General features: G+C 35.2%; 3 protein-coding genes across 3 annotated transcripts in view; 2 read left to right on the top strand and 1 right to left on the bottom strand.

The window, feature by feature from the left end:
• LOC136799478 (signal transducer and activator of transcription 5B-like) overlaps positions 1 to 26,428 on the top strand; it is a 279,436-nt gene that overhangs the window by 11,277 nt on the left and 241,731 nt on the right. The window lies entirely within an intron of this gene.
• Positions 1 to 26,428, top strand: part of LOC136799481 (coiled-coil domain-containing protein 93-like) — a 112,810-nt gene that overhangs the window by 7,736 nt on the left and 78,646 nt on the right. The window lies entirely within an intron of this gene.
• LOC136799482 (polypeptide N-acetylgalactosaminyltransferase 5-like) overlaps positions 6,777 to 26,428 on the bottom strand; it is a 30,342-nt gene continuing 10,690 nt past the window's right edge. The window contains exon 8 of the mRNA XM_067056197.1: positions 6,777 to 6,861. Coding sequence (XP_066912298.1) covers positions 6,856 to 6,861 — 6 coding nt within the window. The 3' untranslated portion in view covers positions 6,777 to 6,855. The remainder of the gene's footprint in view (positions 6,862 to 26,428) is intronic.

Raw genomic sequence — 26,428 nt, forward strand, 5'->3', positions numbered from 1 at the left:
TTCTATCTCTATTTATAAACTTTTATCAGGTTTAATCCTGCTAATAGCTAAATTCCCGGTAGGGGTCACTAGTGGCTGCCCATAGCAGTGCCTATAGACCATAGTAAGGCCTAAATGCCTGGAACTGACTATTTTGGAGACTAGTTCTCCATGTTATGGTAGAATCCTACATTGCAATAGTTTGGTCTGACAGCACTATGATGTAATTTCAGTCCTTCCAGAATTTCTGTCTGTTTTTTGATTTTATCATGATATTGATTTATATACACATACTCGAATGTGGGAGACAGGGAATGGTTATTCCTCTATATTATGGTAAAACGATTGACAGAGCTTGAACATTACTCGTAATTTCACAAAAGAATTATTTTCGAAATTTTCATAAGTTTGCAATGAGGTAAATAGCTGTTTTCTCTATCAGGATACAGGGGGTACCTTTTATTGTTGTAGGTTGTAAGGGGTATCCACTGGTAGCAGTGCTTTCTACAAAAATACTAAGGATGTCCAGTCGTTTATATGTTTATGGTCAAATACAAAGTGATCAAAGGGCATAGATTTTTAAAATTTGAAGTCTTTCAAGACTTTAGGATTCGAAATGCACCGGTCCTTGGAAGGTTCTACAGTTCAGGAAAAGACATAAGTTGCACCATAGTATTATTAGACTAAACTATTGGAATGCAAGATTTAACCAATATATTGGTCCAATCATTTCCTGTACCCTGCATGCGAGTTTGGTGTTTATAAATCATCATTATCATAATAAAATTAAAAAAACAACAGGTCAGACAGAAATTCTGGTTAGACAGAAAGACTAAAACTACACAATGATGCTGTCAGGTTGAACTATTACAATGTAGGTAGACTTAACCAAAACAAATTCCGATCATTCTCCATCTCCACAAGAGAAGTTTGATGCAAAAATGTTTCGATCGTTAGATTTCACTCTTATCTCATTGATTGTGGTCCGTTAGAGTTGATTATCCTTCTCGACAAGGCGTGGTATAGATTCCTCTACACTACGTGAAAACCTCGACTCAAAGCCCGTGTGAATGGGATTGACTAAAAACTTTTCGAGCCAGCCCCCACCCTATCAATTTTTGTGAATTTTACCCCATTGATTTCCATCTTGAGTCTGTGATTGCAATGTAGGGTTTTACCTTAACATAGTGGACCAATAATTTTCTGTATTTCCCCACACTCGAGTGTGTGCTTATAAGTCATTAGCGAGTTTATGTATTCGAGATAAATCGAGGAGGACGGTGTAAAGCAAAGTTGACATGCCTCCAAATCACCGTCCACTTTGCTCGACGACGGTAAAAACACCAAAATACCGTCGTCTGTTTAGGTGAGCAAAGGCGATATAGAGCCGTACATCAATTATCGACTTTCTTTTGTATCGATTTCACTTACCGTCGCCCTCGATATCCTCCGATACATGAACTCGGTATTATCATAATAGGGACATAATAAAATCAAAAAACAACAGATTAGACAGAAATTCTGGAAAGACTAAAATTACAGCGTAAGGCTGTCAGACCAAACTATTGCAATGTAGGATTTTACCAACATTAAGGTGCAATCATTCCCCATCCCCACAAGAGAAGTAACATCTTAAAATGTTTCGATCGTTAGATTTCAGTTTTATATCATAGAGTGTGGTCCGTTAGAGTTGATTATCCTTCTCGACAAGGCGTGGTATAGATTCATCTACACTACGTGAAAACCTCGACTCAAAGCGCGTGTGAATGGGATTGACTATAGATTTTCGTCTTTATCTAAAAAAAACACGTTGAAATTTTGACCCTAACTTTGAACTGGAGATTTTTTAGTTAATCAGTAATGATGGATTATAGGAAAATCTGTAGTCCTTAAGAAACACTCCTTTACAAACCGCCAGAGCGGTCAAAATGTTTTGGCTATCTCAAACTAACATCTTCAACAAGTGCAAATAAACAGGCTCCAAAATGTCTGATAATTTAAAATTTAATTCCCCATATTCACTGCAGGTAATTTGAAATAAAAGATGGTATGGGCAGAAACTGGACCAAGGTGTTTTAGGACTAAAGCTATTACGCGTGAATGGGACTATCGACCTTTTTCAAATGTTGTGCCTTAGGAGACATTTATTGTATTTATTTTTTCAGTCAGAGAAAATAAATTAAAGAAAAACTGGTCTCAAAACGAAATTGATAAAAATTGATAGTCAATCCCATTCACACGGGCTTTGAGTCGAGGTTTTCACGTAGTGTAGATGAATCTATACCACGCCTTGTCGAGAAGGATAATCAACTCAAACGGACCACAATCTATGATATAAAACTGAAATCTAACGATCGAAACATTTTAAGATGTTACTTCTCTTGTGGGGATAGGGGAATGATTGCACCTTAATGTTGGTAAAATCCTACATTGCAATAGTTTGGTCTGACAGCCTTATGATGTAATTTTAGTCTTTCCAGAATTTCTGTCAAATCTGTTGTTTTTTGATTTTATTATGATAATGACTTATTTAAGCACACACTCGAGTGTGGGGGACAGGGAATGGTTATTCCTCTATATTATAGTAAAATCCTACATTGCAATATAGTTTAGTTAAGAGTCGAGTATATATAACCTGATATCAAATCGTCATTGTTTTCTGCACGCCACGCTGAAGCTCGACAGGGATTGGTGAAATAGTAACAATCTGATGAATATGCTATTTCGAATTTATGAAGACTGTACTTGTCTAATAGGACGAGTTGCCTGATTGTGGTTATAAATAGGGCGCTGGATCAGGAAACTATAGTTTTTGACTTTCCGGTGCACAACAAGATTCTTGTTGTAAAATCTTCCACGGGAGGACTATTTTCCTCAGATGGTTAATTTTCAAGGGCGTTCAGAGGTTTACCGTGCTCGTAAGAAAATTACGACCAGCTGTTATCAGGTTAGCCTAAGGCTACTATCAACTCGTTAAACGAAGAGTTAAATTAAAAGATCAGACAGAAATTCTGGAAAATTCTATTGCGCCATAGTATTATTAGACTGAACTATTGCAATGAAGGATTTAATCAAAACTTATACTGATCATTTCCCCATCTCCACAAGAGAAGTTTGATGCAAAATTGTTTCGATCGTTAGAATTCGTTCTTATCTCATAGAGTGTGGTCCGTTAGAGTTGATTATCCTTCTCGACAAGGCGTGGTATAGATTCATCTACACTACGTGAAAACCTCGACTCAAAGCCCGTGTGAATGGGATTGACTATAACTTTTTCGAGCCAGCCCCCACCCTATCATTTTTTGTGAATTTTACTCCAATCTATTTCCATTTTGAGTCTGTGATTGCAATGTAGGATTTTACCTTAACATAGTGGACCAATAATTTTCTGTATTCCCCCACACTTCTAGCGTGTTGTTATAAATCATTATCATAATAAAATTAAAAAACAATAGATCAAACAGAAATTCTGGAAAGACTAAAATTACATCATAAGGCTGTCAGACCAAACTATTGCAATGAAGGATTTAACCAAAACTTATACTGATCATTTCCCCATCCCCACAAGAGAAGTAACATCTTAAAATGTTTCGATCGTTAGATTTCAGTTTTATATCATAGAGTGTGGTCCGTTAGAGTTGATTATCCTTCTCGACAAGGCATGGTATAGATTCATCTACACTACGTTAAAACCTCGACTCAAAGCCTGTATGAATGGGATTGACTATAGATTTTTAACCAACCCCCACCCTACAGGGAAAATGGCGAAGAAATCCTAGAAACCGTGAACATATAAACGACTAGACGTCTGTCTTCTATTCTGTCTTTGAAGTGAGCTTCGTTACCGCCTGTATATCCAATTTGTTATAAAAAATCCGACAATATTTCGTCACAATTTTATTTTTTAGAATTGCTTTGCTAAAAGGGTTGACAGAGCTTTAACATTACTCGTAATTCAGAAAAGAATTATTCTCGATTTTTTTCATATAGACCAGCGGCCGAGATAGTGAATCAGAATTGTGAATCAGAATTGTGTCACTTCGTAGGGCACCGCTTAGATCAGGGTATATTTTTTATATTATGTTATATTATATCATAATAGGGTGTAGAATTGACAAAAAAATTGCCCTTCGAATCTCCTGCAGTTTTCGAGTGAATAGATTTTTAGTTAATCGATAGAACCCTGAATTAGAAGTATCCAAAAATGGTATGGTTTGTTATGTCTAAATCTCTTTAGGCCTTTTCTGAATCTCGGACGCTGGTCTAATAAGTTTGCAATATATTTCATCAACATTTTTCAACACTGAAATGCAGAATTCCAACTGCTTTAGAATCACTTTTGTCACTCCTATAATTTTTGACTGGGAAAAAATAAGATGGCAAAGTTGAGAGCCTGTGCCATAAGAATATCATAATTTGAATCCCATACTCTCTAAAATTATTCCATACTTTTGAGTCAAAATTTAGAAATATTACTCGGAGTTTTGAAAAGCTGACGATGATTTTGCCTCTGTTATCTTTGCAATGATGCAATGATATAGATAAAGACTTGAGAAGAGAAGATGAACAACAGAGACTTTTGTCGAACTTTTGACTTTGTTAGCAAGGTATTCCCAAGAAGTGTATCATCAAAATTTATTGTTTTATTTAATGTTTTTAAGGAGGCGGCAACGAAGCTTACATGAAGATATAAACGACTGGTCATCCATCTCCTTTGTATTTTTGTAGAAAGCACTGCTGAACAAAAAAAATTCTTTGAATGTCTACATCTGGGCTGGGTGCTAATTTAATGTAAGACACGTAATTCAAGATCATTTTTGTAGTGTGACATTGCAGAAAATGCGGCTCCTTAGGGACACGTAACTTGCACCCACATTTCGGAAATACCTTTTGTTCGATTAAGCCATGCAATTAAGTCACTTTTACAGTTGTTCATATACCATGAAAGCCTAACTGTACATAAATTATAAAATGACCCACCAAAGAATTTGAAAGAAATCTCGGAAAACTATAGCATGTGCTTATTAATCATTATCTATTAATCGATAAATGATATCACCGTGTTATGACACTAGACTCTGGCATAGACATTGCAGAGCTAAGAATCATCTAAGTCACAGTTAAGACGAATTAGACAAGTTGAACACCCCTTTTTATTTAACTGTAGGCTAACGTGCCTACCAATACTACATTGCTTTTATCCAAATTACCAAATCCCTCTATAGGAAATTTTTAAAAAAGTGATTATCTTTTTGATTTGTTTACAAGTCTGCTTCCTCCGTAATCCTGTCAAAAATGCAACTCCCACGTATTCTGGATGTTCTTTCAACATTCATGCATTGCAAAAAATGATTCAATTATTATTTTCAATTCCACCATCACCCATCAAGTGATATATATGCAGATTTGAGTCAAGTTATAGAGGTTCATTTCGGTCAGACTTAATTAGCGGTATAATTCCGCTATGCTGATAATAGTAAAATGACACAACAAATGATTGGTTCACTTAATTAATCCGTTGCTCATATCGCGTTAATTTCTCTTCGAAATTGTTGTAAACAAGACAGACAAAAAACGGCCTTCTGCTTAAATCAGGGCTAATGTAGATTATTTTCACTTACGTCAGCACGAAAATACCAAGGCAAGCGAAATTTAAAAAGGGAGCATCCCAAACTACAAAAAATTACAAAAATATATATCGGACGGAGGATCGAGACAAAAATACCATTAGATGCTAGAAATTTCCAACATGTTTCGGCCAGGGCCGTTTTTAAGGTATATTTCATCAAATATCATGTACACACTAGAGTTGAACAGTCTTGATGTCAATATTTTTTACCAAAAATGGTCAAGCGTACTTTAACTCAACTTTAGAAAAAATACGAAAACTTTTTTACTAATGAATCCGAAATACTTCCTACTTTGGGAAAGCATGAACAAGTAACTGAGACGTCAGGTCTCCATCAACCAAATTTTATTAATGTAATTAATCTTTGCAGTGCGCATCATTTTTTGAAAAAAGTGAAAAATTTCAACTTTTTTTTGAAATCTAAAACTTCAAACTGACATAAAAGCTTTTAACTTGAAGGTGAGACAATGGTTTTGATACCGTTGGAAAGGTATTTTCATATTCTTTCAAAAAGCATGCAGTTTATGAATCAAGTGGTATTAGACTATAGGCTTGGTATATTGGAACGTGTGTACGCTTGACGTAATTTGGTCAAATTAACAGTACCAAAGCAATGACAGATTCCTACTCTTTCAAACTCATTGAAAAATAAAACACAGATCAAACCAAGTGCAATAGAGCCTTTCTCAAAGTTAAAGAATCCTAACAAGTCCCAGGGGTCACTGATTAACCATCACCATTTAAACTTTTCTTTAAATATCTGACTAAATAATTATTTTTCTACTGTGAGGGTTACCCTGTGACCTGTTAAAGGAAGGCTTGCTTTCCCATTGAAACCATGGTAACCTGTTTGTTACTCTTTATATTCTAAGCCTTTATAGACATAATGGTATTATTTTAAGCTGTTTTCGCAACTTTATTAATAACTGTTTAGTAAGTAACGTTGGCAATAACCTAACACGTGGGTCTTTTCCAAGTTTTGCTTTCACAAAGGTATTCATTGGCAAAATCTTTTCAGGCAATCGATATGATCATACATTCCTGCTTTTCACTTATATTTAAGATGTGTCAAAAATAAATTCTAAAATCTTTGTCCCCTTGAAAAGCTCCAGGATCTATGCCCGTTAAAGTTATTATATAAAATAGTTACCTTGCTTTCACTTTGGCAATAATTTATGACCACAAACTCGAAATTGGCAGACTTGATGATTCGAGGGCACCAGCTTAGTCGAGTGATAGGAGCATCGTCATATCTTAAGTAAGAAAGAAATACTTAATGGTAACACCCGAAACATTAGACATTAACTTATTTTCAGGGAAAAACTAACATCGCAAAGCACGGAATATTAGAGTTAAGTTAAGCCAAGTCGGTCTCTCCACTAAGTATCAAAACTCATCTGTTTCTATTTTTGAGTATCCTGAAAACTTTGAAGAGCTTAAAAATCTAAAACGAGTAAGACCACTGTCTCCAAAAATCAATCAAGAAATGAATCCTTCACAAACCATCAGAATTTCCGACTGTCTAGAGCTGGTTTTCTTTTTGTCGCACTTCTTCAGAAACATTGTATTTATAGAAACAAAAGGATATACAATAGATTCAAGAGGAAATTGTGATGGTTTAGAAGGTCTGAGTTGAACGGGAAATCTCGTTGATTAGCGCTACATGTGTTTGCTCCAACATCTATTCTTCCGTGTAATCAGACGTGACCTATTGACCCAAAGTAATATTCACCAGCACCAGACGCAAAGCCTTACATGGTACATAGTTTTCATTAAACGGACAAAATTCGTATCAAATGAATCTCTCTAGATGTTTTACAAACGTGACCCCTCATTAGTTTGATTGTCATTGAGGTTTTTTAATGTTTACCTTCATATGGACGAAATATTCCACACTAAAGAAATAAGAGATGACCGGAGTGGCACATGCTGTAACCTTTCCTCTTAAAGGTTTTGTTTTTTAAATAAGAGTGATATCGTTTGCTTATTCATCAATTTTAATTTATAAGCTTTTTCACATTGGATTAACACAGATGTGGAGCAAGATTTTTTGTTTATATCAGCATAATATGAATGTCCTAATCTAAATTGTGTCTGAAATGAAAAGGGAACACTTATGTAAAAATAAAACTCTTAACTTGTTACCTTGAAAAAGAAAAATGAGGCATAATATCGTTTCCTTTTCAATCAGAGAGAGAGAGATAAAAGAAGCGGTTAATCAAAAACACTCAACGTGGGTGAAAATTAAGTAAAGAAGAAATCACTGTTTCGATAGGAAGTCAATTTTTGGTCAAATCTTTTCTTTTCTTCCTTATTAGTTCTGATTTGTTTTTCCTCCATTTTGGGGGTTCAGTGGTTTTGAGGGGAAAGTTTATATAAGAATAATGAGGAACGTATTTGACACCCACCCGTTCTGGGTAATCATAGGATCTTGTTTTCACCCCTTTGGCAATTCCAGTCTTTCACTTGGCCTAAAAAAAGCAAGTTTATACACCTATCCAGCCGATCCAGATTATCTGTGACCTGTTAGGGCTGACTGGCTTGTTCACCAGATGGTCCCAAAAAAAGTCTAAGGTCGAAAAAGTTACAAACTCTTTAGAAGGATAGTGAAGTTATATACACTGAGGGAAATACAAACTAGCGACTAACCATATGACAATCTGTAACAAAAACCCAATATACATTTTGGAAGAAGGACATTTTGAAAACCAACAGCAAAATAAGTGAGGGTAGGGAGACTTAAGCTTTCCCACAAACTTTTTAGAAAGATTAGTCTCATTTTAGCCTTATTTAACCCCCCCCCCAAATTTTACTGTTATTTTGTCGGGAATGTGTTTCATACGACATTTTTCAATCACCAATACACTAAATCAGAGGAAAATCAAATGGGTACAATATCAGTTGATAGCTGATAATCACTTCTTTGCATCGACCACAAAAATGATTTGGACCCCACCGTGACAATCTTGAGAGGCCACCATGCAAGACATTTTGATCCGAATTCTCCGTGAGCAGTTTAAAGACATTCCTTTCAGATAGATAAACGTCAAGGTATTGGACCAGAGTGATTAAAAAGAGATTCTAAAAACTCATCAATTGTCATTTACATTCATCATCGATGGGTTTTGAATTGAATTTTGCGATTACTTTGGCAAGTTAAATTGAAAAATCAATAAGCGGGGGGGGGGGTTGGAATAAGAATGTCCTGGGTGGAAAATTTTCGAAAAATTAATTAGCGCGCCCCCCCCCCCGGCTATTAGGTACCCGAGAGTAGATATTTCCTCGACGTAAAAAAATTGAAAAAACTAGAGCTTCCCTCTTCACCAAGCGCAAATGAACTAAAAGACATCTTTCAAAACATACGAACATGTACAATTCCAAAGATATCCTTTCCCCCTCTCTCTCTCTCTTACTATTAGCAAAAAACAGCATCAATGAAAAATGACGTCATTTACTAAAATCGAATTTTAATTGGACCTTTAACATGAGTTATGGAAGAAAAGTCGGTCATTAATAAAATAATATAGTAGCGAATGGTACAGTGCGCATTTGAGAGGGAAAGCGTGGTAGACGAGAGACTTGTTCAAATAATACAAGAAAGGACTTTTCAAGCCAAACCATATTTGGACGCAACTGAGGATAGTATCGGACTTACGGACGAAGGAATGCTCGAAAGGACGACGAACAGTTTGAATGACGCATCAAGTTAACTGAAGTAATATCACAGCCTATTGTTGGAAGATCTTGTCATCATCCATGCATTAAAGACAAACAAGAGAATTCAAATCCTACTATTTCTTTCGTCTTTTAAATACCTTTATTGATCGCCAGCTCCTATATAAAGAGAAATCTGTAAGTTGAATTGGATAGAACATTACAAACGCTAACGGAGTAAACACTATAAACTCTCAGAACCAAACATTTTTTGCTCGTTGAAAACTTACAATGGAGATGAAACATCTGATGATTTGTTTATTTTTTGTTGTATTATCAATGGCCCGGACCTGCGACGCAAGACCAGTAGCCGAAAAACCAGCCGATTGCATCCTCAGATGGACTGGTTTCCGCTGCAAAGAACCACCAGCCAAAAAAATCCTCAATAAAACGGACGTGGAAAAAGTTCGTAAATTCTGTAAGTATTTTTTGGAATAGTTTTTTTCCAAATTTCAATCGATTTTTTAGAATTAAATAATGTATCTATTATAAGAGAACCCGCTACAGTTTAAAGCCTAATACTAGAGGGTTAACGTTTATATCGAAAGCCCAAATGTAATGAAATCTGATTACGAGCGACATAGAAACCTAATTTCAATCTAATTGCTGTCAAAATGTGGTGGTGGCGCTATAAAAAGATTGAACGATTTATTGCCAAGAGATAACTAGCAAAAAAAAGCGTTAAGATTGTCTGATGGATACGATTCGTTCAAAAATATTTTGGTGACAACCTAAAAATTCGTTGAAACAATAACGTCCTAGATCGAGTAAAAAAACGCAAAATATCGACTCTATTCTCTTTCTACATATTTCGGGTTAAAATACCGGGTAAAAAAATTATAATTCCTATCCCATGAAATCGTAAAATTACGAAGGGACAAAATTACACAACTAAAGTTGTGAATTTGGACAAAGTGGATTATCATATGTCACACTGAGACACCCACACTATCTCAGAAATGAAAGACGCCCCTTACGCCCTTAACAGTGTAGATGAAATGAACTTAAATATTTCACAATTTCATTTATTTGTCTCTTGTGTCACCAGTTAATCTGATTTTCAGATTCATCACAAATTGCGAGGGTTGACAAATTTATTAAAAGAAAGATTAAAACATCATATTATGCGGGGTAAAAATGAAAAAAAAATTTCTATCTATTTAACCCACGCATCTTTGACAGACGCATGTTGCAAAGTTTCGTTTCCAAAGCAAAGGCTAGTTTAATTACAATGTTACTTCCAAAAGTTTTGGAATTCTATTAATTTCAATAAAGCCTGCCAAGTTACAATGAATCTTGGGATAGATGATTTCGCAATGACTTTTGCAATATTCACCACAGACAGCCCTAACACTAAATGTTGCACTTCAAAAATCATTTTGCAAAAAAAAAACTAAGTCACAAATAGCTTGGTCTCGTTAAAAACGCATTTTCATTAAAATTAATAACCCCTTTTTCGTGGATGGTAAATTTACAGCAATTAGCGATGTAGTAATGTCGAGTAATGTACATATTTTTGATGAAATTTTCTCCCTCTATCTTTACAGTGGCCAAAGAAAAAGATAAAATTATGGACACAATTACCAAGATGACCAAAAAGAAGCCAAAACCTCAGCAAAGCTGAGTCAAATAATTCATTCATTCATTCGTTCGTCAATCAATTCATTCAACCTGAAGAATTATTCATTCATTCATTCAATTTGGGCAATCGGATTCGATTAAAGACATTATATATATCAAAGAATTAAAAAAATATTACCGCATCATTGTAAATAGAAAATTAAGAATTATTTATTTGTATATAACAGAAGATGATGTAAATATCATAATTTTTGAATATTTTGATAAATTAGAGGGATAGATTTTATTTGTAATATATTGTTCGAAAAATTGTAATATCGGATACAAGAAATTATCTAAAAGATTATTTTATTTAAAGAATTCTCTAAAAATTACCATAACTTGAATCTAAACATCGTGAATTTTATACCCAGTCTCTGCTAAATGTTTCTTTGTATAAGCATACAAAAATCCAAAAACTGGCTCGGAGATACTTAGATCGAGAGATTGACAAGGCTGAAAAATGCTTGAAGGATGCTTAAAATTTAGGCTCAATGTAATGCTTAGCTTGTGCTTAAATTATTACCATACCTGAGCCTAGATATGCTTATAAGTGCAATGCTTAAAGAAACTGGGAGTGAAGATGAAAAACTCTATTGATATTGATTTTTTCCATGCTTTATTGGTAATTAATGGCTGAAAAGCTATCACTAAGACACGAGGCAAGAGGAACCCAAAGTTCTTGCCATCTTTTTTGTTGAGGGAAAACTGCATTGTCAGCATGATAAAATCTGCCAACTTTTCACTATGTCTTAATCCTCGGTGTATGCAGTAGGTCTTTTGAGCAAGATTAATGCGATCCCACAATTTAACGAGATTCAAAATCGGATTAAGATTATCAAGAGTTTTATCAGCTGCATCATGGGTAAACACCTAAACAAACTTTACTTGCTCTTTAAGATTTAAAACTAAAACCTGCTAGGGTTTGTGAGTCAAAATAGCACAAAAGAGTTTAAAATCTTAATGGGGTCTTCCAGAAAATTTTTGTACATGGGGGTGGAGGATGTTTTGGATAATTTGTCCGAAAGTGGTGAAAAATCTGCAAAGTTTGGCTTCTTTTAAACTTGCTGTAATGTCTAGGAGGTCAACTGATCCTTGTTCAGGGGGTAAATTTCCAAAAAATTATACGGGGGGGGGTCCATATTCAACTTTTTTTGGAAGAGCCTGACTTTTCAGAAAGTTCCACGTAGAATTATCTTTGCAACGAGGTGTAATTAGAAATGAAGACTGAAAATAAAGAATTTCTCCTTTTAGTGGATATTTTGAATACTCAATATAACGCGGTATCCTCTTAGGTTAAAACGTGGTTAATCTGGATGATTATTTACGAGATTTAAAACAACTAAGCCTGGACCATGTGGTGTAGAAACTCAACGAGTAATGGAGTAAACTGCCCAGATGTGATCTACCTTACTTCTGGAATGTAGAGTCTTAACTCTTAAGTCTTAAGACTCACGGCCTTAGGATCTCAGTATACAAAACTGAAAATCATTCCAATAAGCATAAGAATATAGCCTTGAAGCCAAATCGAAAAAATATCCAATTGAGTAAAGTGGAAATACGGATATCGTCCTTCTCTCCCGAGTTTAGATTCTTAAAAACGTTAAAATATCTAAAGCTTTTTCAATCATGGTTATAGTTTGCAGTAATATGAATTTGCCACACACACAAGCTAAAAAATGAAGCCTTCATATTACACTGGACAATATTTCCAGCGCCAAAGACAAAGTACTGGGCACCTCTTTTATTTGGTAACAAGGGTAAAGTAATCAAATCAAATCATGGAGAACGGTGAAGAAAAAAGTGCTCGATAACAAGTAGAGCTTAATTCAATTCAATATATTTCTCTTCAAAAATTAAGCGTATAAAAGTAAGGGTTAAGGAATCAAAGTCTATTACATTCTCGGATGCTTTCTTCCGCCAGTCAACTGAAATTTAAGCAATCATGGGAATGCTTTATGAGGATAATATTGTCTAACCCATTTCAAAGCCCCGAAGGAGCTAGAACCGAAACTCTTGGATGGGAAATGAAGCCACTTATTTTCCATCCAAGACGCGTGATCCGCATGGTTTTCACACAAACAACAGAAGGATATGCCGCTTAAAAACAAAAGGGCTAGATTCAATCCATCATTCTAAATACGGTGAAAAGCTAATTAAGATTTCACTTATTCTTTCTTGAGACCAAGATTAAAGATTCCTCTTCAGCCTCATCGGGGCTTTAAACTCAATGTAATGACCAACAATAGAAAATCGACTTTTGACGAAACCTGTGAAGCAAAATGAGCTCGTTCCCGTATTCATTCACACGTCTCACTTGCCGGGACAACCAATGGACAGATAAATCGAAATTCTTCGTGTGCAGCAAAAGATACACATGAGTATTCTGATATTGTTCTGATATTGTTGTGATGATGTTATGATGTTAAATTGATGATGGTTTGGAAGAAACCTTGATAGCTACTAATGTCATTTTAAAGACATACACCAATATATTTTTACATGTTTTTATATCTGATTTTAATTATCCTGCTAATTTTGACAAAATAACATATTCTTGTGTTTATTCCATCGCAACAATTATGAAAACAGGGACATATATCTTCCTACAAAACGTATGAATAGGTTTATTGTACTCCAAGTAGAAGTAAACCTTCGACGAGGATTCGTGAATTTTCGAAACCGCGCGAGCACAACCTCGAGTTGCTTGTAGACCACGCGTCCGGGAAAAAAACAGAAATTAATATTGGTCTTATAAGCAAAAAATCCTAACTTATTTCATTTTTATGACTTTAGATGAGATTAGTTGTTTTACGGGCCCGACCGATCCCGAAAATCGAAATAAAAATAAAATTGATTTTGGCAGTACATTTTTATTTTCATTGCTTGAGAGACTGTCAAATTTTCAAAATTTTGCTAGTTTTTGCAAGGTTTTGAGAATTTTATGTTCAATTTTTCATTTTATCCATGAATTCGAGCTTTTGTGTCTTTTCATTTTCTATTTCGCATTTTTGTCAATATGTAGTAGTTCTTGTTGCCTTTTTAGGGTTTTTATAGGTGAAATTCTACTTTTATTTTATTTTATTACCGACCGACCGACCTTTTTTTTGGGCAGCTCGGCTCGTAAAACAAAAAATTAAATTGACCTCGCCTTATCACTCAATTCATCTTAAAAAAACTAAATTCTGTTGGAGGATTTTGCTTCCTACGAAATCTGGTGAGCTTTGCAGTGGAGCATCTTTAACCCGAACCTCCAAACTCGATATTACAATCTCCTTATCTGGAACAAGTTTTATGGTCCCTTCAGTTTACCAATATCTTATAAACTTTACTCCATTACTCGATACTTCCTAAGATCGAACAAACTTGTGTTCCCCGTGAGTGTTCAAGTTATGGAGATTCCACTCTATTATAAAAGTGAGAAAAACTTAGCGAGGTATATCTACTGTACTTATTATATGTGATATTGAAGCTAATAGGCTTTGAGAACGTTCAATAATTTTAATGTCGGGGTGAATCTGAGGCGAGGTCAAGACGTCTGTACAACTTTAAGTGGATCAGAGAGTCTTTCGGCGAAAGGAAAATGGACTCGATGTACCTCACAAAGCAGGTTTCAAATGGATTAAAAACTTTGGCAGGATTGAATGTGTGTGTTGATTTTATTGCCAAAGGTCTTCTTAAACATGACATCGCCCATATAACTCGACTTAAAGTGAGACAGAGATTAATAATGACCAATGAACTAATGACCATAGAATGATTTACACAATGCTATTGAACTTTTGAAGGGTTTACAACAACTTACGTGATTATAACATAAAGAGGGTTTATGATAGCGTTCAGTAAGACGATTAATTGTATTGGACGTTGATTGATCCTTACCTAAGACGTCTCCTGGGCCGGAAGTTTAAATTCCAGGGGGTCGGATAATACGGTAATATTTCCGGTACGGATTAAAGTGTGCAGAAAATTTGCGAATCAACTATTGACATAGAGTTTGACGGTCTTACATATCTTCAAAAGTCTACCACGGAAACTCCCTGGATAAAAAAAAATACTTTCTGTTCGTTGTGACTAAAATATCTTAAATCAAATTTTATTGTCGTTTATTAAAAAATTGTGTCTTATTGTACCGTGAGTAAACTTGATTGAGCTTCGCTTTGAAAAATTTGACCGGACAATTTATTCTAAAGCCCTAAAGTTCGCTCTCAGCTAAATTTGTAAGCACGACTTTCTGGTCTACAACAAGTACGTAAATGTTCAACATTTACTATTGTTAACCGGTTACTTTTTCGAAGCGGGCTACATGACTTTTTGCGCAATGCAATTGGTTCTTTTCGCATGACGACGGGCCTACATTGTCCAGAGTTGCCCGTCGTTAGGAAAATTCATTGTGACGTCATTTTTCAAAGGAAAATGAACAATGCGTTGACATCATTTCTCTCATTTTTTATTTCTGACGTCAGAAATTATAGCAATTTTTTATCTCTTCTCGCTTGTTTTTTCTGCTTTATTTCGCTATTTTTCCTGGATAAAGCGCTCGAAATCAATCGAAGCTGAAGGAAACGGTTAACAAATACAATAATGACCGGTTTTTTCGGGCTGTACTGAAAATATTGCCCTCGGTCAACGCAACAACCTCGCAAGCTCGGTCGTTACTTGACCTCGGGCAATATTTCTCAGTACAGCCCTCACTAACCGGTCATTATTGTATTATTGTTAACTGGTTACTTTTTCGAAGCGGGCTACACGACTTTCTGCGCAATGCTATTGGTTCTTTTCGCATGACGACGGGCCTACATTGTCCAGAGTTGCCCGTCGTTAGGAAAATTCATTGTGACGTCACTTTTTCAAAGGAAAATGAACAATGCGTTGACATCATTTCTCTCATTTTTTATTTCTGACGTCAGAAATTATAAAAAAATTTTATCTCTTTTCTCTTGTTTTTTCGCTTTATTTCGCTATTTTTCCTGGATAAAGCGCTAAAAATCAATCGAAGCTGAAGGAAACGGTTAACAAATACAATATTGACCGTTTTTTTTCGGGCTGTACTGAAAATATTGCCCTTGGTCAAGGCAACGACCTTGCAAGCTCGGTCGTTACTTGACCTCGGGCAATATTTCTCAGTACAGCCCTCACTAACCGGTCATTATTGTATTAGTACAGCTCTCACTAACCTGTCATTATTGTATTAATGCTTAAAATCTGTCCAGATATAATTGGCAGTGGAAACAAGAATGCCTGTAACTTTTGATAGTCAAATATAATTATGGACATTTTTTTTGCTTGTTTTAGAAAATCAAAAGCGCTATATTTGAATGTATTTTTGGTTGAAAAATTCGCGATTTTTAGCGGTTAAATTTGCGATTGCAAAAATTGAGTTTTTTATCTGCTTATGCTATAACGTTCATTTTTACACCAGTGGTAGTTCAACCTTAGGTTAAAAAGTTTGTCAAATTTCAAGGCAAACAGAAAAGTCCTTCGGAAGATATGGGACCCGAAATACCCCTTGGTAGCACTTTTCTTTGAAATATCAAATCTCCAACTTATTACTAAAAACGGGGGTTATGTTTATCTTTCTTATCTTTTCTTAACCTTTTTTGCCTGAAGAAAAGATTACGTCATAAAAAAGTCTCGCGCGAACAAACAAAAAGTTGAAGGAAGTTCTACGTTTTTCATTCGTTACGTCAACTTCGACCAATGGAATTGCTTCATTTTTCAACCGACCGTACAAAAACGTCAAAAAGTTTTCGCTCATGTCGTGCGAAAGTGGAAGCCAGCCTTAAGAGTCTCAAGTCCGGTCAAAAGTTATAACTCTTCCCTGAACGCCCCTGTTTGTGTAGGCTTGTCCCTGTTTTAGATTATGCTTTGAAGAATCACATAAACAGCAAGAACTTCGCTCCAAGAATTTGACCAATGTCCAACACACGCTGTGTAAGCCGATGCAATCCAATCAACGGTAAGCAAAGCATACAACCAACACGCTGAGAAATTGAAAAGTGAATCAATACAAATGATTGTAGGAGAGGTCAAATAGTAGATAATCTCTTTAGTGAATGGAAGAATTAAGAAGCTTTTGCGCGAAGGAAGTATCTTTTTCACAAGAGGATAAACAAACTTCAATAGAATGCATGATATATCTTCTCTGTTTTTGTATGGTTGCCGTTATGAAGGATTTAGGCATATCTTTACTTTCAAATTCCTTTCGATATATACATTACACAATACAGACGCGTGACTTAAAATTGGGACAGTCTACAAGAATGTCATTGAATTGACCTAGCCAGAAGATAGAGTAGAGTGCAGAGAACTTGAAATGAGTTAAGAACGTCGCTAAGCCAACCTAAAAAAGCACATTGGGCTCAATTATTCCCTCCGAAAGAAAGAATGCATATTATGAGAATATATACTGGAGCCAATGTTTTCATTGGTCAACATTTGATTTGAGCATAGTTGAATTTTGGTAAACAATCATGCAGCGAATGCCTACAGTTTGACGGTTGGCAGGAAAATCCCAAGTGGTTCGACCTGCAAATTATCCCAGTATTCCAATATTCTAACCGTTATTACTAAAGAACTCAGTCCACTAAAACATTATCAAATTTAACAACACTTTCTAAATGCCAAGTTTAGGCATTTTATAGCGGTTTCGGGCAAAATCTGCGTATGAAATTTTTTCTCAGCTGAGACTTGAGGCACTTCAATCCCTCAAATTTACATCTCAATTGCGGAAGGGGATCCAAAATGGTTTTTTCTTCAATATCCCAATGGCCGATTAGCCTCCTCAATCATGTTAAGCCCATTTCTAAAGGTTTAAGCCTCACCCACACGCTAAAATTGTAAACAAGGTACTCAATAAATCCTAATGGGCTTTAATAGCCCTCGCAAAAATAGCAATTAAGCCAATTAATAATGTTTTAATACTTTCACTTTTCAACCTTATATAACTTTTGTTTTTCATCAACAAGTCTATCTTCCTAGTGATATAGAGAGATTGGAGTCTCATTCTCATCAATCGAAACTGAAGCTTAGCCTTTGAGCCTACGTAAAGCCTAAGAATACTTTGAAGTTTGGTAAAACCGGCTTAACGAGCTTCCCACAGCTTGTTTGTTTGAACGTTAGACACGAAATTTGACATAATCTACAATCGAAATACTGAGTACAGTAGTAGTAATCGCTATTAACAATAATCATGCAATATTAACGTTGGTGCTTGTAAGTGAAATTGGATTACGCCTAACTTTTTTATCCTACCTTTTGGCTGATACGATATTTTTCGATATGCGCTGGTGTTTATCTTCTCTATGTACGGCTCAGTGTTCGCGGGGGTTTAGAATGTCTTTAACTCCTTGACGTTCTCAAAAAGCTAAAAAATCGCATTTTTGAGATTTTTCAATACTTAAACTTTGCATCGAATTTTTTCCCGACTGGTACTGTTGGAAAGCTCTTTCAAAGTTCTATCTTTTCAGCGTAACAGGTTTTTGAATTAGATCCTCAATCAAAACTACTGGCAGCCGAAAATATCATTCCTGAGGGAAAAAAATTTCGCTGGTGGGACGTCAAGAAGTTAAATTGTTTTCTCTATGTCAGAAGCTAATTGCTTGTCGAATACCGATAATCTGAAAAAGAATTCAACTTAGGAAGGACGAAAAGTTTCAAAAACTTATTTGTTAGTTCGACAATAACTGCAACCACATGGCTTTATGGGATTGATGGACGGGTTGGTTCCAGTCCAGCAAAGCTATCGGCTTCACGCATTATTTAATATATACATTATCTTGAAACCTAGAACACCACGAGTTAAACTAAACCTTTATTCGATGAAATTGATGGTCCGACCTATTTGATGAGTGAAACTCAAACGAAAACAGGTTTCCTGTAATCAGCTATTCCGTATTGGACCAATAAAACATGTAGTCTGACCTTTAAAACAGCGAATTGATGAGTTATAAAATTGTAGACCTTTGATTGGGCTGAAAAACAAAAGAGCTTTGGTGGTTGAGCGTATTATACTTACGGCTTACCTGGGCTTACTTACCTCTTTCCCTGAAAAATGGGCCAACGTTTACAAAGATTCGAATAATACCGGGCTACTGCCGTTTACTCTTAGGTGCCAAATAAACGGGGGGAGGGGTTCGAATAAACAGGGGGGTTGGAAAATCGAAATTTTAATAAAATAAGGGGGATTGGAAATTGTACTTCTGAAAACCCAAAAATAAGGTAAATATTGGCTAAAATCAGGCTTTTACCAGGAGCAAAATAAGCTACGTAAATTGCGACGTCGAAATGACATGTATGTGACGTAAATTTCCCCGCTGGGAGAGGACTATTTTTTACCAACTGAAAATATTCTTAAAAATTAATAAACGGAGGGGTCCTAATAAGGCCCGGGGGGTTGGAAAATTTTCGAAAAATTAACAAGCGGGGGGTGGCCGTTTATTTGGCACCTAAGAGTAAAAGCTGATACTTTTGCACGCTTTTTATCGGTGGCAAGCCTGTTTCGTCTTTTCGAAGAATTCGGAAATTTGTATTTTCCATTGGTATGTTTTCGTTTGAATGTCGAGTGATCTTTTGGGGATATAAGTAAAACATTATACCGCACCATTAAAAATTTATACGTCTGGTACAGTTTAAAAACATAAATGCAATACCTTGCAACAAAAAATTATGAATTTCTTCCGCTTACAAGAAAATTGAATTCAATTAACTATAACGGCTTACGGTGACTTTAATCATTAGTATTGCCAAACCTATTAGCCGAGAAGTTATGTGCTAATCTTAACTGCCTAGGTTAGTTTAAATATAGCCTTCCGATTTTTTGGGTTGACGACATTCATCAGTTATTGTCGCCCGGCCAATCTCTTCTTTTCAAAATATGGCTCTTGTTCAAACTTTTACAATGAACATAACATGTCAATTAATCCGAAGATTTCTTATACCTTAAGGGAACTTATTTTGGCGAGAACTTGTTTTGGCGAATAACTGGGAAAATCATATTTTTCTGCGTTATTTTTAGCATTTTTGTCGAAATGAAGACAATTTGGGAAAAATTCCAAAAAATTAAATTTTGGCGAGAGCTAATTTTGGCGAGCGAACGAAATATTTAATTTTCGCGGGAACTAAAGTCTATTCACGATAAGTGTGCACTCTTTTTTCATTTACCTATAGTTTTTGAAGGAATTCTTCAATCTTTATAAATTTGGTATCATTGGAAAGATATTAGAGAGTGGAACAATTTGAAATAAGAAAAACTTTAAAAAGATTATAAAAATGAAGATGAAAATGAAGAAGAAAAAAATGAAGATCTTGTAGAAAAGTGCTACCATAACTATCATTTTCACTGAAGTGAATCCTTAATCATCAAATGTCATCACTGTGAAAAAAATTCTCAAAAATAATCATTCAGTCAAAAGATATCAAACAAAGTTATAAGCTGATTGACGTCTAAAAACGCTGTTTTCTGCAGTTTTTTGCTGTTTTTTGGGGTCAATCACTTATTAACTTTGTATCATAACTTTATATTGAATAAATATTTTAATGAAATTTCTTCACAGCGATGATCTCCTATAATCAAAGAATCTTTCCAGTGAAAATGAAAGTTATAGCACTTTTCTACAAGATCTTCATTTTTTTCTTCTTCATTTTCATCTTCATTTTTAGAATTTTTTTAAAGATTTTTTTATTTCAAATTATTCCACTCACTAATATCTTTCCAATGATACCAAATTTATAAAGATTGAAGAATTCCTTCAAAAGTTATAGGTAAAAGAAAAAAGAGTGCACACTTATCGTGCATAGACTTTAATTTTGGCGAATTTTTTCTCAAGTCGCCAAATTCGCCAAAATTAATTCCCGCCAAAATAAGTTCCCTAAGGTAATTTTAACTTTCAGCAAATCGAAAAAGGTTGAAACTAAAAAGTTAAGTATACAGGAACTGTGAGCATTACAATTTACCTTTCTCTGAAATTCAATCGGTGAAGACAGTCTATAGAAATTTTACACACATCAAAATCGAGTTGTGGTATGTCGTCACAGGTCAAATTTCAGCCCATTAATCTCACGTTAACTTATAAACAGTATTTTCGCTAACATTGAAAAGGAAAAGAGAAATATTTGGACACACGCGTTCAGGCTGAAAAACGAGACCACTATATAAACGTGGTTTCGACTTTCGATATTCCTTCTAGCGATACATCAATATACATCAGGATTTAAGTCTATTTATTAGAGCTTAGAGCTCTATTAGATTCTTTTTACAAGTTTTTACATGTTCTTACAATTAGAAGTTCACGAGAGACGGCGTTTGATAAAATTTATTTACTGAAGCGATATCATCCGGCTAATTCCAAAATCTTTTTCTGACCACCGGCAAATAATTTAATGACATCAAACCATGTCAATTAATGGCTATTTAAAATACTTCATCAAGCAATCCCGACACAATAGATTTTAACCATTCTTTTATAATTGTCTTCTTCTACCTTGCTCGCATATATAAATATCGAGAAAAAGTCGCTCATTTGCTCAAGGAAGAAACATATAAAATACTTTCACAACCCTATGTTAGTTTCATTCGTGAACAGATTGCTGTGGTATAAACATCAAAAGATACCTCCAAACTGTCGAGACCAACTCAATATTTCTGGAATATTATAGTATCTTTGATCAAAACATTTTGCGACATTATCTCAAGTGACATTTCACATTGAAGCTCCAGGCATCGTGATATACTTTGAATATTTAGCTAAGGATGCTGATTTGGAAGGAGTTGTTATTTCTCATAACCGTACTTCAACTAATTTCGTCGCTGTGCGCCCGTCCACAGCCATCAGCGGCTGCTCAACCTGCACCCGGTAAGGAACTATTTCTGGACGACTGCTTCTCCCGGTGGAGCGGCACCAGATGTGCCTCCACAACCACCACAACCACTACCACAACCAGGGAAACGACTACCACAAGTACAGCTGACCGCATTCGATTGATAAACAACTTATGTAAGCACTTAGATTTAGCCTCTTCTTGTCTTACTTAGCTCCAGGCACTGGCCCTTTTTCGCGATGCAGCTGAATTTCAACTATTTCTAATTCAAACCTCCATTATTCTTTCAAATTAAAGCATCTGTCTACTCAACTGGAAAGTCGTATAAAACACTCTCCGTAATTCGAATCTTTCTCTAATTCGAAGAAAATTCTTGATCCCTTGAAGTTCGAATTAGAGAGAGTCAACTGTAGTACGATTTAAAGTTTTCTTTTTGGGCCTGATTTGATTGTTGTTGCTAGTTGCCAAAGAATTATTCTAAAGAGTATTAACAGAGGAGCTAGTATTTTTGAAACAGATTTATCTTCGACATTGAGATTTAATATTAAATTGCTCAGTTGTAAACAGAGTTGAATGTTGGCAAGTTTCTAGGATAAATATTTCATCAGGTTTTTGTCTATGGGATAAACATTGAGGCCGTCATAACACCCGATTCACGTCATCTAAGGGATACTGAATAATTCCTGAGCTATTCTTCATGATACACCACCAGGATATCTGGAGATATTTTTGGTATACCACTGATAGAAAAAAAAGAAGAAAAGAGACAATTATATGTGATGAAATTAAGCGGCGACTGTATAGTTGTATTGAATCATTTGATTGGTCTATTTTCAAGTAGCATATGGATGCTATATAAAGATTTTTCTGTGGGTTTTCTTCGGGAAATGTTGCTCTTCATATATGCAAAATATGTTAATGATGCTTGATAGCTCTTTATTTTGATCAAATTTTGACAGCTAAATTAGCCGTCCTTTGTCTGGTATTTTTCCGGGCATTTTTCTTCAGTTTAGAATTGACACTGTAGCTTTTCTAGAAAGATTCTTGCTATTCAAAAACTCTATTCTATAAAAGAACTTATAATTCACTATAAAGACGCGGTCAAATTATTGTAATAAAAGGGTCTATCGACTTTCTGAGGTTCCCACATTCAAACTAGATATATGTTTAGCAATCGGATTGGTTAATCTGGACTTTTTCACGTTCTAATTGGCTTAGCATTAACAGTACCTTTTAACGCCAAGCAAAATTTGATTTTTCTTTTCAAAACCTGTAAAGTAAAAGTTTTGCCAATCAAATCGTACTAATATTCTACTAATCTACATTTTCCTTTTTTTCTTACAGTAAAACAAGAGAGGGAGAAGATAATGAAATCGTTGAGAGCGAACGGCTTCAAACCAACCCCGACGTCTAAAGGTTAATCTCATCCCAAACGCCGAAAAACGGAAAGGTTACCCAAACTAAACTCGATGGACTTAAGTGACATAGTTCAAGATCTGCTAATGACCAGTAGTTGCACGATGAGATCGTTTAAAAATCACCCAAAGAAGATACTTATAATCAACATGCCATTTTCGTCTATTCAACAACGTTTTTTTACTGCTAAAAACACTTCAGTTAAGGGTTTCCCCACATTAAAAGAAGATTTCAAATTGAAACCATAGAAAGACATCGCCCTATGCTGTATATTAGAGTTTACCACAGATTTGTAATAATTTTTATCAGAAAATATTTTCAAAATATAATTTATTTAACTTACTTCTCAATTCAAAAGGTTTTATTTGTTTCCAAAAATCGTTGAAAACCCCTTGTTTGTCGTTTCACCTCAAATGCTCTGTGCAGGTGCCTTTTTTAGCCCAATTTTTAATTTACACAAATCAGAAGCTTATAAGATGTCCTGAAAAGGGTAGTTTTCAATTAAGAGGAGGTTCATTTAGGGTTAAGGTCTTTGAGTCCATCTTTCTAAATTTCTAGCTTTGCACTCTTGTACTTGGTTAAAATATTAAAGATTTTCATGTTCGCTTCGCTCACAATCTATTTCAACCATTTTTCAGAAGGAATACTGCGAATACACTCAAAAGAACCTTTTTTCAAGACGAGATATGCCAAGTGGTGCATAATGTCTTGATAGTGGGAAAAAATCCATAGACATCCAATTTTGTGGGGGTTCCATCAAATTTTGAAAGGGGGTAGAACCTAGAGTAATGCTCTAGACTAGAGGGTAGTGGCCCCCTTTCGAACTATGAATCAGTATGAAGTTTCCTGGCTAGGATACCTTTCTGTCAATCCAAATTAGTATTCTAAGCTAACTCCTTCAAAAACTAGAGATAAAACAGTTTAAATTTTAGCTTTAAGAAAAAAGTCAATGGACTGCAATAAGGTTTATCTGATTTGGTAAATTTGTTTGTCATTAAGAGTTCTTATTCATGATATGCACCGCTGCAATGTCTTCTGACATTACATCACGGAACCAATCGCTCATTGGTTGTAAGAGACGTAAAATCAGTCAATGCGTAACTTTGAACCAATCAGCTATTGTGTGGAATGGAAGACATTGCAATGGTGCATATCATGAATATATCGATTGCAATCAAACTATAACGTGAAAGGTTTTAAAGAGAAACGGGAAAATGCCGCTTGAAAATGACGTGCTAAGCTAAGCTTTAAAAACCATTTTTGTAAACAGAATTTTCATATAGAACATTCAAAACCATTTTTCTAAAGAAAGTTTTTTTATAAAGAAACTTCAAATGCGTCGAGACTCGGGATATTGCTCTTTCGAGTTTTTAACAGAATGCTTACATCATGAGAGCTTTAAAGAGAGATCACATAAGATCAACATATCAATATCGTTCTTCCGTCCGTCTTCTTGTAGACCTCATAAAACAGATTAACGATATGGTTTCTCTTCACCAGTTGAACAACTACATGATCAAGAAAGCCTCCAGTTGTCTTCCTTAGCATTTATGTTGCTCCCTCTACCCGTGTCTGTGAGATTATTTGCAATAACTGTACGCTAAATAGTTGAGCGTGTCATTGGATTTCAAGCTGAAAGCTAAATTTAGCTCAACCTCGTTCCCTGCGTATCATCAGCTTTTTAATGCTCACTGATAGCGCTAGATATTACATATTCTCTTGCGTCGATCAGTAACGTAAATAAAGCCTGTGATACACGGGACGAGGTTGAATTTAGCTTTAAAGAAAAGTCGAATTTTCTACATTCATTACCAAAGCTAGAAAAAGCAAAGCCTTACAATTTGCGCCGCACATTATTAGGATGACGGATGGAATCTAGCACTTTCTAAACTTTGTAAATGTTACTTCCAATCCAGCGTTTGTATAAAAACCAAGCAGGCTGCGCAACTTATATAGGATATAAGTGGCTTCAAATCGTTTCGAGTTGAAAAATGTCAATTATAAACAAAATACCCATTATAAACAATTAGCAACAGGTAGGAATACCAATTGTTGTAAATAGTTTCATTTCTCTCCCGACATTCCTTTTGTGGTCATTGGGAATTCTTTTCAAGAAAATCTACCATGTTATTCTCGTCCACATGCTTAATCTCTTTTTTGGATTGATGAGGAGATTAGCTTATCTCACCTTAGCCTGGATGTGAAGGCTGTAAACTATTTCACAGTCTAGTTTTTGATATTTTATCTTCTGGTTTACAGCCTGGTCTCCCTAGAGCGATTGCCTTCTCGTATGAGAATGTTTGCACTTTCATTCTTTAGGGAGACCAATTTGAGAACTTTTTATCTTGTATGTTGAGGTAATTTTTGTTTTTTCTAAAATTATGAGCTTGGATATCTAGGCTAAGCTCACCTCTGAGTTTTCAAGAGACGAGATCAGGGCTAAAATTCATCAAATAACATCCCAATAAAACGTTGTTGATGTTTGCCCTGGGGCCTAGGATCAAGGGTGTCTACCATGCAGCAACTTCTGTTTGGGATGCATTGTCCCTACTTAACTAAAAATCTCTAAAGTTTCATTAGAAATCTGAACATCTTTCTTATAAATTTTCAACTTTTATTAAAAATTTTACGCATACAATTTTATATGTGCCTATAATAATGGTGTATACTAAAAAATTATTCCTCATAAAAATAAACATTAGCAATATTGAGCTGTTTGTCATGTTTCCATAACAACATGACCATAAACACCTGTAAAACCTCCTACCTAATGGTTTTCACATAATTATTTGTCTAATTTGAACCGTTTGGATAACTGGCCAAAATATGATGGTTTAGGCACATTCGAACATTGCTTTTTCAACTAGACTTTCACCCAGTATGGAGAGGAAAAAACTGGAACGAATAGATGTATCAAACTGTATGAAAATTAGAGATCCTTTAAGCCAATGATAATGTTTGGGCAGACAAGTAAACTCCCAGGTTCTTTGTTACCCCATAAGTTTTCACAATAAAGAGCTTCGAAGATCCCAGGCTATTAGGGTCTACGTGAGAAGTACCTTAGCAGTTGTTTTTCACTTTGCTTCCAAGAAAAGAACGCCAAAGCTTTTTCAGGTTCAACAAAAAGAGCCAACAGGTACTAAGATCATTTTCACTGTAAGCATGCAGTTTTTTATGCTACCATATATAGAGTTGTAAAGCCCGAAAGGCAAGAGTGGAATCTTGAACCTTTCTCAATTAAGAAAAAGCGAA

The sequence above is a fragment of the Clytia hemisphaerica genome, unplaced genomic scaffold, assembly GCF_902728285.1.
Source record: "Clytia hemisphaerica strain Z4C2 unplaced genomic scaffold, Clytia hemisphaerica genome assembly, whole genome shotgun sequence".
NCBI classification, from domain to species: Eukaryota; Metazoa; Cnidaria; class Hydrozoa; order Leptothecata; family Clytiidae; genus Clytia; species Clytia hemisphaerica.